The 15,838-nt window shown below is 42.3% G+C and overlaps 1 protein-coding gene across 3 annotated transcripts in view; it reads left to right on the top strand.

The window, feature by feature from the left end:
* WDR33 (WD repeat domain 33) overlaps nt 1–15,838 on the top strand; it is a 105,406-nt gene that overhangs the window by 84,823 nt on the left and 4,745 nt on the right. For 2 of the 3 annotated variants that reach the window (XM_075068576.1, XM_075068577.1), the window contains exons 11-20: nt 1,536–1,646; nt 3,130–3,224; nt 4,100–4,186; nt 4,491–4,630; nt 4,877–5,029; nt 5,512–6,570; nt 9,740–9,842; nt 10,102–10,552; nt 14,457–14,623; nt 14,740–14,832. In XM_075068576.1, the coding sequence (XP_074924677.1) occupies nt 1,536–1,646; nt 3,130–3,224; nt 4,100–4,186; nt 4,491–4,630; nt 4,877–5,029; nt 5,512–6,570; nt 9,740–9,842; nt 10,102–10,552; nt 14,457–14,623; nt 14,740–14,832 (2,459 nt within the window). Of the gene's footprint in view, nt 1–1,535; nt 1,647–3,129; nt 3,225–4,099; nt 4,187–4,490; nt 4,631–4,876; nt 5,030–5,511; nt 6,571–9,739; nt 9,843–10,101; nt 10,553–10,646; nt 12,957–14,456; nt 14,624–14,739; nt 14,833–15,838 lie in introns of those variants that run through there. The other variant, XM_075068578.1, reaches the window with a different exon arrangement.

The following is a 15,838-nucleotide window of genomic DNA, read 5'->3' on the forward strand; positions in this document are numbered from 1 at the left end:
TTTCCTAGTCGCCATTACCTCGGCTCGCCGTGTCTCGGAACTCCGCGCACTGACTGTGGATCCTCCCTATACTGTCTCTTCCATAAGGACAAGGTACAGCTGCGTCCTCACCCGCGTTCCTCCCCAAAGTCGTCTCCGCCTTCCACCGTGAACCAGGACATCTTTCTGCCAGTGTTCTTCCAAAAACCACATTGCGTCGAGACGTGAGCAAACAAAGCTCCATACCTTGGACGTCCGGAGGGCTCTCGCGTTCTACATCGAGCGGACCAAGCCCTCTTCCGTCTTTCACCGCAACTCTTTGTAGCGTGCATGGCGGAGCGTATGAGAGGCAGGGCAATCTCCTCTTCAGCGCATCGACATCTTGGGTCACGTCATGTATCCGAGCTTGCTATGACTTGGCTTCAGGTCCAGCCAGGGCCATCTCAACGCCGCTCTACGCGAGCTCAGGCCTCGTTCTGCTGCTTTCTTGGCACATGTTCCTGTGCAGGAAATCTGCGTGCAGCCACCTGGTCTTTACTGTCCACACCTTCGCGAACCATTACGCATTGGTCCAACAATCTAGAGACGACGACGCCTTTGGCTCGGCGGTCTTGCATTCCGCTATGTCTCCTCTCCGACCCCACCGCCTAGGTAAGGCTTGGGAATCACCTAACTGGAGATGGATATGAGCAAGCACTCGAAGAAGAAAAGACGGTTACTCACCTTTTGTAACTGTTGTTCTTCGAGATGTGTGCTCATATCCATTCCACACCCGCCCTCCTTCCCCGCTGTCGGAATAGCCGGCAAGAAGGAACTGAGGAGCGGGCGGGGCCGGCAGGGGTATATATGAGGCGCCATACCGGCGCCACTCCAGGGGGCGACCTGCCGGCCAACCGAGTGTTGCTAGGGTAAAAGTTTCTCCGACGAACGTGCACACAGTGCGCGCACACCTAACTGGAATGGATATGAGCAACACATCTCGAAGAACAACAGTTACAAAGGTGAGTAACCATCTTTTACGCAGTGTTAGATATCATCATAGTAAACATAATTTATATTGTCACCTCTTGACTCTTTATTGTTATATGTGCATATATGATATAGCCTTGCCTCAGGTATATCTTTGAGTGTCTGAACATGGTAGTTTGGGGATATACTTCTACTTTTAATTTTTCCACAGAAATGCATTTATGTGAAAATCTGTTTGTGAAGATGTATTTAGTCTTGTACAGATACTAACTCATATAGAAGCGTTTCCATTTCAGTCTCATGAAGGTGGTAATGAAAGGGATGAAATTCCCAGCGTATACTGAAGCATCTGCTGGTGATGCTGTAAATATGTTTTTCAAAACAAGTTTTTTTTTTTTTTAAATATTTGACATTGCTCCACTGAGAGTCCCAGAACAGCAGATTTAAATGAGTGAAAAATAACTGAGGCCTAAAATGAGCATCATGTAGAAAGCAATGAGCAACTGAGTAGCAAAATAAATACATATATTTTTTTAAATCCCTTATACTGGGTTCTTCTGTGTGATGATAACTGTGTGATGTTTCAGGGTGGAGAAGGAGGTTGGCGGAATGGAAATGGCCCATGAGGGAATGATCTGGAGTCTGGCTTGGCATCCTCTTGGACACATTCTCTGCTCAGGCTCAAATGACCATACCAGGTATTTTCAAGTATTTAAACAAATATTTCAGGGGCGCACACAGTTTAAAAACTGGGAAAAAGCCTGAGATGGCTGGTTCGATAGCAGGAACAACCCAAATCTAAGAAAGCAAAGATGCAGAGAGAGACTAAGGTGTTCTGTTTGGAAAAGCTCTGACCTTTTTGCAGCATAGGATAGAATTAAAATCTAGCCTCTCATTCCTCTTGGCAGAAATTTTACAATTTGAGGGCCTACCAGACCTCCATGGTCACAAAAATATCATATGGAGCTTTTGAGAGGTTTTTCTGTTGTCTTTGACAGAAAATATTTCTTCTTAAGGCTTCCTCAACACTTGCCCCATCGACTAGTCTTGTGGTAATCAGATGTCACCCTCCATCCCACAGGGGTGCTCTGAGCATATACTTTGTGATGTACTTTAAATCTTGTAGGATGGAAATACTATAAATGGTGCAACAGTTATATTTTATAAGCGGAGTGAATCTGTACAGAAGTGCATGTCACAAGAATGATAGCCCATCAGTAGCTACTAAGAATAGCAAGGGCTATTGAAGAGGACTGGGAGTATGGCAGTCTTGTGTCCAGTCTGTCAATACAGAGAGTTCTTCAGTTCTCACAGCCACTATCTGTTAAGTAAAAACAATGAGGAGTACTTGTGGCACCTTAGAGACTAACAAATTTATTTGGACATAAGCTTTCATGGGCTAAAACCTACTTCATCAGATGCATGGAGTGGAAAATAAAGTAGGAAGATATATATACACAGTACATGAAAAGATGGGAGTTGCCTTACCAAGTCAGGGGTCAGTTCTACTGAGACAATTCAATTAAAGTGGGCTATTATCAACAGGAGGAAAAAAATCACTTTTGTAGTGGTAATCAGGGTGACCCATTTCAAACAGTTGACAAGAAGGTGTGAGTAACAGTAGGGAGAAATTAGCGTGGGGAAATTAGTTTTTAGTTTTTGTAGTGACCCATCCACTCCCAGTCTCTATTCAGGCCTAATTTGATGGTGTCCAGTTTGCTAATTAATTCCAGTTCTGCAGTTTCTCTTTAGAACTGCCCCCCCTCCACCCACACACACTCCCATCTTTTCATGTACTGTGTATATATATCTCTCTACTGTATTTTCCACTCCATGCATCTGATGAAATGGGTTTTAGCCCATGAAAGCTTATGCCCAAATAAATTTGTAAGTCTCTAAGGTGCCACAGGTGCTGCTTGTTCTTTTTGCTGATACAGAATAACATGGCCACCACTCTGAAATCTAAGTGTTTTTAAACATATTGGAATGTGAGAGTTGAGTAACTTTTTAATCATACCAGTTGTGTAGTCCAAATAGGAGCCTGATGAATAAGGCCTTGAAAATCTAGATAATCAAGATATTGTGATAAAATGCAGAAGTAGGAAGAGAGAATATGGCAACTAAAAATAATGAATCTCCAAGCATTTTCAGCAAGTTCATATCATACTCTTATTTTGACAGCAAATTCTGGACTCGAAATCGGCCTGGAGATAAAATGAGAGATCGTTACAACCTGAACCTGTTGCCAGGAATGTCAGAGGATGGTGTGGAATATGGTAAGGCTATTGCCACGAATTCAGAAGAATGGAGGGTTGGTGTCAGGAGCAAGCCCAGAGCACTTAGATACATTTCTAATCCAGTTTCTGGGTGACATGATGAAATATAATAGCATTGGTGACTGGGTAGATGAGGATTTTTTTTTTAGTGGGATAATCTCTCATTCTCCATTATGTCTAGGTCCCCATTCCAACAATGAGTTTTCTTTTGTTCTGCAGCTCCAGGAGGTAGGACCAGCTCTGTCAATCACAGGAAGGAGGTTTGGCTCTCCCTCTGGGAAAATTCCCAGTTTGTTCTGCCTCCTGAAAACTTCAGCATGTGACTTCGAGATCTCCCACAATCCTGAGCTACAGAGCACAGGAAAACCTTTTAAATTATTGAACTGGACTCAAAATTCCTTTATCTTAAGTCTTTTCCCTCTTTTAAGGCTTTTTCTTGGCAATGTCAGGTCTTTCAGGGTTGCCCATCTCCCCTCCTGTCCCATGGGTTTGTCTTTTTCATTCAAATAATTGATTACATTGTATCCCAGAATTTTTTTAGATCAAAATTTTCCACGAATTTTTCATTTTATCTATATTTATGAAAGTACAATTGTATTGGAAAGCATGTTTCTTTCCCCAGTCTCTTTCACAGAAGCAGCTGTGCTGAAAGGACATTTGTTGTAATCTTACGGGTGGTTTTCTGTCTCTGAATTTCTAGGTCTTATTTTAATATCTTGCAGTTCCTGAGTGAGATAAAATGTGCCCCAGCATCTGTGAAATATGTAGGGAATCTAACTGTATGCAAAAATTGTATTAAATAAGACAACTTCCAGGAAAGACATTACTGATCTAAAATCCTTGCTGAAATCAGTCTGTCTGTTTTCCACCTCTAGATGACCTTGAACCCAACAGCCTTGCAGTGATTCCTGGGATGGGAATACCTGAGCAACTGAAGCTAGCCATGGAACAAGAGCAGATGGGTAAGAGGGAGAAATGATGCATGCAGGCTCATTTTCATAAGCTACTCAGCTACTAGTTGGCTCTTTCTCATACTTCTCATCTGTCATGGGGGCCTGGGGAGAAAGAAAATGAAATGTACTAATCAGCTGTGTATTTCTTTCACATTGAACTTCTCTGACATCCTGTATAGTGAATGTTTTCAATGTTAAGAGGGAAATGAACAGGGTTTCCTGGTCCCCTTGTTTAAATAGAGACTCAAAAAACTAACAAGATTTCTTCATCCTCATTTGTATGCTGACTGTGCGGTTCCTCCTCACGTTCAAGGGAAAGATGAGTCAAATGAAATTGAGATGACAATCCCAGGGCTGGACTGGGGAATGGAGGAGGTGATGCAAAAGGACCAAAAGAAAGTGCCACAGAAAAAAGTGCCCTATGCAAAACCAATCCCAGCACAGTTTCAACAGGTAAGTACATGATACACAATGATACATCAGAGTAAACTGATTTTAGCCCAACTATCAATAGCCTGTACCTGATACAACACTCCAAACTCTAGCTTCTATAGATCAGTATCCAGTGCAGAATAATACACCAGACCAGTTCCAGTTCATGAACACTTGAGAATAAAATATTTGGGTAAATCTCTTCAATCCCAGATTACTACCTAAAATAGTAAATATTTTGATTTTATATCTTCACTTCCCTTGTAGGCTTGGATGCAGAATAAGGTCCCTATCCCTGCTCCTCCTGAGCTGATGAATGACAGAAAGGAGGATATTAAACTGGAGGAGAAAAAGAAAACACAGGCAGAGATCGAGCAGGAAATGGCAGCACTTCAGTACACCAACCCACAGCTCTTGGAGGTATGTAAGGAAAGTTTAACTATAGCAAATACCAATCGAGTGAGTGTGCTTGGATAAAAGACAATAAGAGGAAGTGTGGAAAGCAGAGTTAATCACTGTAGAGAAGAAAGCAGAAGTTAGGTGAAATATATGGTGCACTTCATTAAAAATTATTAAAATAGCACTTCTTAGTGGTGAGTATAATTAAACGCATTGCTGAAATAAATTGAAAATTAAATAAAGGCAAGTAAATACTGAACCTGACCACCAGACTATGAGATTGGCTTATTGTGACACTGATGATGCGTTGACAGCATTTCAGTTAACTTTATCCTGTTGAGTTCTTATTCTTTTTAATTGTATCTCTATTTATCAGTCAGGTTAAAAGTGTTAAAGCTTTGTTCAGAGTTTCCTTGTTCCCAAAAGTGAAATGATTGTCTGCTTTCCAGTAGTTCTACATAGATGTATGTAGCCTGTTTAAACATGTAATTTGTTTCTGACAGCAACTGAAGATTGAGAGACTTGCACAAAAGCAAGCTGAACAAGTCCAGCAGCAGGCACCACCTCCAGGAGGCCCTCTGCATGGACCCCAGCCTTTCCCAGGACAAGGCCCAATGTCGCAGATGCCTCAAGGATTTCAGCAGCCCATTCCACCTCAGCAGATGCCAATGAATATGCCTCAAATGGGACCCCCTGGTCCACAGGGACAGTTTAGACCTGGAGGACCCCAGGGACAAATGGGACCCCAAGGTCCTCCATTACATCAAGGATCTGGAGGTCCGCAAGGCTTCATGGGACCACAAGGACCTGCAGGTCCCCAGGGACCTCCACAAGGACTTCAAAGGCCTCAGGATCTACATGGGCATCAAGGAATGCAAAGACATCCTGGACCTCATGGGCCCATGGGGCCTCAGGGGCCACCGGGTCCACAGGGTAATTCTGGCCCCCAAGGTCACTTAGGACCACAAGGTCCACCTGGGTCTCAGACTCATTTAGGGCCACAAGGTCACTTGGGTCCTCAAGGTCCCCCTAGTGGTCAAGGAATGCAGGGGCCACCTGGTCCAAGAGGAATGCAAGGGCCTCCTCTTTCTCATGGAATGCAAGGAGGTCCAGGATCTCAAGGGATGCAGGGTACTATATCTCAAGGGCCTTTGATGGGACTTAATCCAAGAGGGATGCAGGGTCCACCAGGGCCCCGTGATAATCAGGGACCTGGTCCACAAGGGATGATGATGGGTCATCCACAAGAAATGAGAGGACCTCACATGCAGGGTGGTTTACTTGGACATGGTCCCCAGGAGATGAGGGGCCTACAGGGACCCCCACCTCAAGGTTCAATGTTAGGACCTCCACAGGAATTACGTGGGCCACCAGGTGCACAAGGCCAGCAGGGGCCTCCAAAGAACTCTTTAGTTGGGCCTCAAGGAAGTTTGCAAGGACCATCAGGACCTCCGGGACAGCAGAATCCTTCAAGGGGGTCACATCCTCCCCAGGGTCCTCTACCTTTCCAGCAGCAGAAAACCCCTCTGCTTGGTGATGGGCCTCGTGTCCCATTCAATCAGGTACGTCTGAGTCAGCACAGTGCTGAAAGTGTTGGGAATGTAGGAAGGATATGCTGAGTATTATAGTTACACAGTATGAACCCTCAACAGCAAGAGGTGGGGTTCTGAAGGGTAAGTGCAGTTGGAAAATAATGAAGCACCAGTACCTATGAGTTAATGAAAACAGTTATATAGCTTGAAACAGCAATAATAAAGATAGAGAAGGAAGGATTACTAATACTGATATAGAATTAATGTCTGGCAAGAAAATATTTAATCTCAAAATAAATCCGTTATCTAATTAAGATAGAGGAGTCCCCACACTGAACTCTTGAAAACAGGGAGCCTCTGAGAAAAAAATTCAGAAAAGTTGAATTAAGCAAATTTCTCATACTTATTCTCAGCCGTACAGGTGAATTTTTTTAGGAAAATTTTTGTAAACTTCCATCCAGCCATTTCTGAGAAATGAGTGTGATGTTTTTCACAAGCCTTTTTTGTAGATTTTTTGCTTGTCTTCCTATGACTAAACAGCTTCTTTTTAAACGTTAAACTGGCATGGATTTACTGCTCACTTAAAAAAAGTTAAGAGTCATCTGAAATACTGTGCCTGTTCCTGAATCCCCATATGGAATTATTGTTAGGGGGTTTACTTAAATTGCAGAGAAATCACACATTTTTTATGTGTTGATCATAAATAGCAAATTTTGCAGATATGTTACACATCTGTAAAATTTCCTATTTATGCTGTGACCAACCCATGAAAAATGTGTGATTTTTCCATAGTGTTCTTCAGACTGCGGGCCCTGACCCAAAAGGGGGTCACAGTCCTATTAGGGGTTGTGTTATTGCCACCCTTACTTCTCCACTGCTGCTGGTGGCAGCGCTGTCCGAAGTTGCGAAATGGGAGAGCAGTGGCTGCATGGTATTGTCACCCTTACTTCTGTGCTGCTGCTGGTGGCAGTGCTGCTTTCAGACCTGGGCACCTGGCCAGCAGCCGCTGCTCTCCACTCTGCCTTCAGAGCTAGGCGGCCGGAGACCAGATTTCACAAATCTGTGATGTGATTTTTTTATGGCCACAGGTAGGTCATGTGTACTTCTTTATGTATATGTGGGAATGAAGGTAAAACCAATAAAGGAGCCACAGTCTCCAGAGCTTTGAAGCTTTGCTGGTTTGCTAGGGAAAAAAAAGAATTTTCAAATAGAGGACCTGATCCAATATCTATTAAAATTAATGGGAGTTTTTCCACTAACTTCAGTGGGTGCTGGATCAAACCGAGAGTGTGTAAATATATTTGTGTTAAGAAGAAGAATATGTGTATGTACGTATGTGTCTATATATATTTATGGGGGAAGGAAGGGGGATGCAGGCTGCAGCTTTGTCCCAGCTTCCCTAGCTGGCAGCCCTGCAAAGCTGTCTGCTTTCCATATGGAGCAGATACGCTGGGACAAGTCAAGCCCGTGCCCCAGATGCCAGATCAGGACGCAGCCTGGAGAGCATAGGAAGAGGTACTATACAGCCCCATGGACCCCCAGCATCCCCACTCTCCATAGAAAGCTGCAGTATCTGGGCAGCAGTCCCCCTCCCCACTGTGGCCCTGCCCACAGAATATCCTGGGGCTCAGTATCAGCATATCCTAGCACTTCCATCTTTGGATGCAACCGCGCAAACCTGACTTTCGCTTATTAGCAACTGTCGAATAATGGCAATCTTTTGCTGTCCTCCGAAGGATTGCTAATAAGCAGAGTCATCTGTGTTTGTGTATGAATAAATACCAAAAACTGTTAACATTGCATAGTTAAGCACTGAGAAGTTCAGAAATGTTAGTTATACATTGTTTGCGATGTTGATGTAGACATGTTGGTCCCAGGATATGAGAGAGAGACAATGTGGGTGAAGTAATAGCTTTTATTAAACCAACTTCTGTGAGTGGAAGAGAAGCTTTCAGGCTTCCCAGAGCTCTTTTTCAGGTCTGGAAAAGGTGACCAAAGTATTACAGCTCACTATGAGGTGGGATAAATTAAACATAACACATTTCAGGAGACCAGTTAACATGAAGTGGGCAGTTAACACCTCTGCAGTCATAGGATGTAGGAGAGTTAGTCAGTTACATATTGTTTTTATGAGCCATAAAAACCTGTGTGTAGTGTGACCAGAAAGCAAGTGTGAAAAATCGGCACGGGGGGGGGGAGAGGAGTAATAGACACCTATACAAGAGAGAAACCCAAATATCAGGACTGTCCCTATAAATGCAGGACATCTGGTCACGCTACCTGTGTCTCTGTTGAGTGCATGATTTTCAGTGTCTAGCAGAGTTATGAATTTAAGTTCCTAGGCTCGTCTTTTGAAACTATTTTGTGGGTTTTCTTTGATGAGGACTGAGGCGTCAGTTGTGAGGTGATCACATTGTGAAAAGTGTTCACCCTTGAGTAGTAAAGTGTTTTTGTCTTTTATCATTTTTCTGTGTAAATTTATTCAAGAGCATAGTGATTGTCTAGTTTCACCCACATAATTGTTGTTAGGCATTTGATGTACTAGATGAGGTACACCACATGTGATAAGCATGTGTAGGACCCATGGATCTCGAAAGGTGTGTTATGGAGGTTATTGATCATTGTAGTAGCAGAAATATATCTGTAGGTTTTGCATCTGTTCTGGTGGGGTCTGGTGTCTCTTTGAGTTGGTTTGTCCTGGTCTGTGTTACACATTAAACTATTATGCGTCAATAACAGTGATGACACTTTCAATTATTATAACACTGTCAGTGATGTTTTGTTAATATATTTTAATGTAAATACACTGTTACTATTTAAAATGGTTGAATACTTTGAACCTGGAACATGTTTTTATGTCAGCTTCAAAATTTCAGTTTTAAATTTGCTTGCAAACCAATAGAAGGTATAAATTCTGTATATACATTCTCACTCATTATTCCCCCCCACACACTGTTATTCACATTGAGTAGCACACTTTACTTCACAAGTATCCCCATTTGAGTACTTGAAGGTATTAGATATTAGAATCAAATGGTTACAAGATCCATGAATGTTTCTGTATTTAGCATTTGGAGATCTATGAAGATGTCCGCTGTATGTAACATTTATCAAATTTGTTACTGCCCTCTTGCTGTAATTTTGAGAGTTAATATTGTGTATAATACATGAAAACCACATGGCCTCTTGCGTTTTGCAGGAAGGACAGAACCCAGGTCCCCCACCATTGATACCAGGATTGGGGCAGCAAGGAGGACAAGGCCGTCTCGCCCCTCACAACCAAGGACCTGGCCTCAATAAAGGTAACTAAACATCTTAAATAACCCTCCAAAGAGAGTAACATCCAGTGAGGTGCCTCTAGATGTATGAAGCCCTGACACAGCTTGTGGGGTAGGTGCACATAGCGGTCATGCTCAGGACTTTGGTAAGAATATGATGGAAAACCTTCCAACAAATAACTTAGTGTTTTAATGTGTGTTTTCATAGAATTATAAAAACTAGACAGTTTCCTGGAATGTTTTTAGAAAACATCACAGAAATCTGCTGTGTCTTTCACTTCAGGTGACAACCGTGGCCCACCAAACCATCACATGGGCCCTCTCTCAGAAAGAAGGCATGACCAAAACAGTGGTGGTCCAGATCATGGTCCTGAGAGAGGGCCATTCCGAGGTGGCCAGGAGTGGGGTGATGGCAGGGACAACAGGGGCCTGCCTGATAGACGAGGACCTCACCCAGATTTTCATGATGACTTTGATCGACCCGATGATTTTCATCCAGATAAGCGATTTGGCCACCGGTTGCGTGAATTTGAGGGACGAGGAGGCCCACTGTTACAAGACGAGAAATGGAGACGAGGTGGCCCAGGGCCTCCCTTTCCCCCTGATCACAGGGACTTTGAAGGAGGGGGCCCAAATCGTGGGCCTCCTGGGCCTTGGGAAGGACGGAGACCCTCTGATGAGAGATATCCGCGAGAACCTGATGATGCAAGATTCCGGGGAAGACGGGATGAAAGGTAAGAACAAGTTCATTCAGTGCTTTTGGGTAAAGGTAACTGGAGGGGATCTTCCTCCCTGGTTTCCTTTTCATAAGGAGTCTGTCTATTTCAGATTTATAAACTGGAAACCAATAAGGAAATGAAAACTCTAATGTACCCGAGTATAGAGTCCATAAAATCATTCAGTAATAGAAGAGAACTTGAAAAAGGTCATTGCACACAACAGCTTCAGTGCCTGTATACAGTAAGTAAAGAGAAGGGAGGAAATCTGTAGAGGAGATCGGGTGATGCAGGCCGAAGATTTGAGATCATATTGACAAGAGTGAACAGGAAACTGGAAAGTCAGAGATTTCCACACTGAAGCGACAAACTTTTGAACACTAGATATGGAGATTGATACTTTGCCTCCAATCACAAACTACAGCATGAGTATAGAGTGTATCTGAGTGAGATGTAATATACAGTTAGGGAGCAGGAACAGTGAACCTACTATCAAGTACAAGGGGCATGGATACTGCCTTCTTTTGAACTGTCAAGACTATTTTCTCATGTTTTTGCTCTTAGGAGTCTTATTTCGCTTTCTGACGTATTTCTTTCTGACTACCAGGTGAAAAACACAAAGAGAAATAATCTAGTTTCCTAGCAATAGTTATCACTCACCAAGTTGCCCTGAGTAAACCTCAAAGGAAAAAGTTTTGCTTCTAGTTAATCACTAAATATGGAATAATTCCTTAAAAGTCTGTGAAGTTCACTGATATCGAAGTTACTCCATATTTACACTAGTACAATTGAGAGCAGAATTTGGCTTCCCATATATATATATATATATATATACACACACACACACATATATATATACACATATATATAAACTTATTGTTGTCTTCACATAATGTACAATCCTCTCTTTTAGTTAGCTTTTTAAATAATTTTCTTAGATTCCTTTTACTTTACACCTATACAGATCTCCTTTTAGCTACTTGCTGCCTAACTTATAAGATGTACCTTCCTATTGTGTGAGATGTATGAAAAGAAATAAATCATAACTAAACAAAGGTAACCTCCTAAACACCTTTAAAAATAAATTAGAGTAACTAAAAACAGAGAACTCCAGAGCTGAATGGTCTGAATCCCAGAATTCTGAAAGAGATGGCAGACTAAATTAAACTATAGCTGTAGCTGGGGGTTTTTAACCCTTTGTTGGAAGTAAGGGTCAGGGGACTGAGAACAAGCTAATGTGTCATTCTGATTTTAAAAAGGCCTCAAGAGAAGAGTCCAGGAAACTGCAGACCTGTAAGTTTGACATTTGAAGTGGGAAAGATTCTATTGTCGCAGTACCAGGGATCAAAATAAGAGAACATTTTTACAGTTAGATTGGTTAGAGATAATCATCATAGAACTATAAGTAGTATTATGATTAGCAAACTTTAAATTATTTGAGTAAGTGAAGAGGTGAAATAGACATTAAATACTGGAGATTTTATGGGGTGATCTCAAGAATTCCAAACCACTCATTTAGTTTTGAGTTTAAACACTATAACTGGTTTGATTATGCATGAGTGGTATGTATGTGTTTCTCTCTCTCTCTCTCTCTCTCTCTCTGGTTTCCTGTCCTTTCATCCCTGTCCTGTTCCTACTCCACTTGTGCACATCAACATGATGCTTCTGCTGCAGAGACCTGCCTATTTTTTTTCCTGTTATTCTACACAGTGTGTAGTTCTGTAAATTAAGTTCCTGTGTCTCATGAAAGAGAATTTGAGACATATCAAACAGAAACTGAGCCCTACACCAGTCAGAGTTTCATATGTGACTGTGATTTGAAAAAGGGTATTTATGAGCCCAAATTAGGAGCTATGACTGTGTCCAGCATAGTGGTGATAGAACTCCAAACTGAATTCTTTGGCCATTAAATTGCTTGAAAAACAGGAAGTAAGGCATTGATCCTGGATGTCATAGGACCTTGTCTTGTGATCATAAGATCTCACAAGCTAAACAGCTTCAGACAACCTAGTCAGTATTTAAATGGGAGACCCTCTAAAGAACACGTAGGATTGGTCTACATTAGAGAACTGTGCTGTTCCAAGGTTAAATAGTATTGCTAAGTGTTATGGAACCATTTGTTCCTGAAACTGTTCAGTTTGTCTGCCCTAATAATCTAAATGACTGTAAAATGGTTCATTGTCCATGCACAGCACTCCCTTCAACCACTGCTGTACCTCTCCAGGCAAAGCTTCCTCATCTCTGTATTGTGTTTGTCTTTTCCAGGAGGTGGAGATCTATTGTGTTAATTTAAAAAAAATGTATCACCAAGTTTAAAAATATTGTATTGTGTTATGACTACTGTTACAAATATTTAAATTTGTAATTATAAGGTTACTGTTGTTAAAATCCTAAATAAAAGTATTTAAAGTTTTGCTTGTAATAGGATGCACTGTGTCTTTAATGAGATGGGGGAAGGGGATGTTGCACAAAGCCAGGACAGTCTGAGTACCACCTCTGCTGGTTTGGCTGGTATGGAATTGGGATGGGGTGGAAGCAAGTGGGCAGAGGCAATGCTCTAAGTTGTCAGAGCTGTCACAGCAGGGTGGCCAGGAGTATTGTGGAACTGCATTTTGAGCACTAATTGAACCTAGAATAGCTGCACCACCTAACTTTTCATGTATGATGGTACAGAAAGCTATTCTGAGCTGGTGTGCACTGAAACAGTTACAACAAACTGAGCTGGTGCACTCTGTTGGAATTGTACTTAGAATGTGCGAAACATTACAAACACCTTTGTGCAAGGACAGTGTTTTACATACATTCCAGGTGCTGTAAATACCAAAATTTTCACTCCATGCATCTGATGGAGTGGATTATAGCCCACGAAAGCTTATGCCCAAATAAATATGTTAGTCTCTAAGGTGCCACAAGGACTCCTCGTTGTTTTTGCAAAATTATCTGGTGTCTAGACAAGATTCTAGATGCTACAAGAAGTGGTGCAATAGGAGATACTCTTCTCTCTGAAGAAATTCTGAATTAATATCTCAGCATGGTGATTGTGCTTCTTTAAGATAAGATGTAAATTAAGGTCCTGATCACATCAAGCCATTAAAGATCCCCTGGTATGTCTTACAGGGAAGTGTTACTTCACTACTCTGACCAAAATGAGTTTGAAGAACTATATTCTGCCAGACTAAATCCCCCAGTATTTCAACTGAATAAACTGTTCTTCATGTTGCAGTATATTGCTATGTACTGTTAAACAGTTGCCATCACCACAGAGGTGGCTGCACTCCAGAATCAGTTGCTAAATTTGTAAATCTTACAGAGACCCTTCGGGATAAAAGTTGCTGTATAAACTTTTAAATAATTTTATGCCAGCAAAAGAAACCAAATTGAGTAAGATTCAAGAATTAAAATTCTTCTATCTAGCCATGGAATGACTCTCTCTTGTTGCTTGTATTTTTACTTTTGGTTTCATTTCTAGGGAAATGGCTTTTTAAAAAAAAACAACAGGTGCTAGCACATCACATTTTAAGAAATTTCACTCATTCCACTTTGAAAAAAAAAAAATTGGCCCTGAACTTGAACCTCTCTTTACCCACACCCACCATCACTTCCTAACCTTTCACTTTTCATTAAATGGACACTGTCTACCTGAAGTCTAGTCAGTCTTTTTCTCTTCCTTGTTCCTATGTGAAACACTGAACAAACAGGAGGAAATTGAAGAGGGGAAACAATGAAAATGAATAAGCACAAAGTAAACAAGAAGTTTTTTCTCCCACTAATCTCTTCTAGTGCTAATAATTGTAGGTGTTGTAACAATAGTAGGTAAACATTTCAGACACAAGTTTAATTATTAAATTGAAAATTACCCTTTAGTTCATTAGTGATTAAATTCTGCATAAAAACTGTCTTTGTACCGTGTTCTTTCTTGCAGTTTCAGAAGAGGAGCACTCTCAAGACATGAGGGGAGGGGACCCAGGGGAAGGGATAGTTTTCCTGGTCCAGAAGACTTTGGGCCAGAAGACAATTTTAACTCATCAGATGAGAACTCAAGAGGAAGAGATCATGGTGGTCGGGGGCGAGGTCGAGGTACTCCGAGAGGTAAGTGAACATTCTTCCAAACTGAAACCCATGTGAAAGTCAGTGACAATAGTGCAGAAGTTGTTAATATAGTTAACGAGTACAGTGTCTCATGTCCTATGTTTCTTACTTTGCAGGAGCCCGAAAGGGTCTACTTCCCACTCCAGATGAGTTTCCCCGATTTGAAGGAGGGAGGAAACCAGAATCCTGGGATGGAAACAGAGAACCAGGTGAAAACTGGGGTATTACCATTGTGATTGTCTAGTCTGGCCTCCTGTGTAACACAGGCTGTAGAACTATCTTTAATTAATGTCTTTGAACTGGAAAAACATCCACTTGTCATTTCCAGTGGTGGAAATCTTTAGACACTATCTTTAGAAAATGGCTGGTAACTACTCTTATGTAGTCCTGTGGCACCTTTAAGACTAACAGATGTGTTGGAGCATAAGCTTTCATGAGTGAATATCCACTTTCATCACCCACTAAAGCTTATGCTCCAATACATCTATTAGTCTTAAAGGTGCCACAGGACTCTCTGTTGCTTTTTACAGATCCAGACTGACACGGTTACCCTTCTGATACTCTTATGTAGCTGTTACTTAGAACTATTCTGTAAATTCCTAGTTTATCATCTCTCATTCTGCAGCTCTGCTGATCATTCTCCTTCTGTCCTTCCCCATTGGCAACATGATGCTGTTTTTTCTGTGTGCCTAAGTTATTCAACATGTAATGGACTATATGGAGTTGTCTCATCAAAGACTGAACTTGGCCTCCCTCTGTCCCTTGAGTTTTGAGTTTAGTTTGAAGTACAATAGAGCCCATTCAATATTGCCTGTCACAGTCATCCTTTTAGGCCTCATTCCGTTATAGCAGAGGTGGGCAACTACCGCCTGCAGGCCACATCTGGCCGGCAGGGCTATCTTGCCTGGCCCCTGAGCTCCCAGCCAGCCCTGGCCCCTCCCCTGTTGTCTCTCCTTCTCCACGGCCTCAGCTTGCCGTGTCGGCAGCATGGTGGCCTGGCTGGCTCCAGCTGGGCGGCACAGCTCAGGGGCAGATTTAACAGTGAACACAGGATGCCCTGGCATGGGGCCCCCCAACAGCGGGAGGGGTGGATAGGGGCAGGGGGTCTGGGGAGGGGGCAGTTAGGGGACAGGGAACAGCGGGGTTGAATAGGGAGTCGGGTCCCAAGGGGGCAGTTATGGGCAGGGGATCCTGGGAGGGGGCGGTCATGGGATG

This window comes from Chelonoidis abingdonii, chromosome 8 (genome assembly GCF_003597395.2).
Source record: "Chelonoidis abingdonii isolate Lonesome George chromosome 8, CheloAbing_2.0, whole genome shotgun sequence".
In the NCBI taxonomy this organism is placed as follows: domain Eukaryota; kingdom Metazoa; phylum Chordata; order Testudines; family Testudinidae; genus Chelonoidis; species Chelonoidis abingdonii.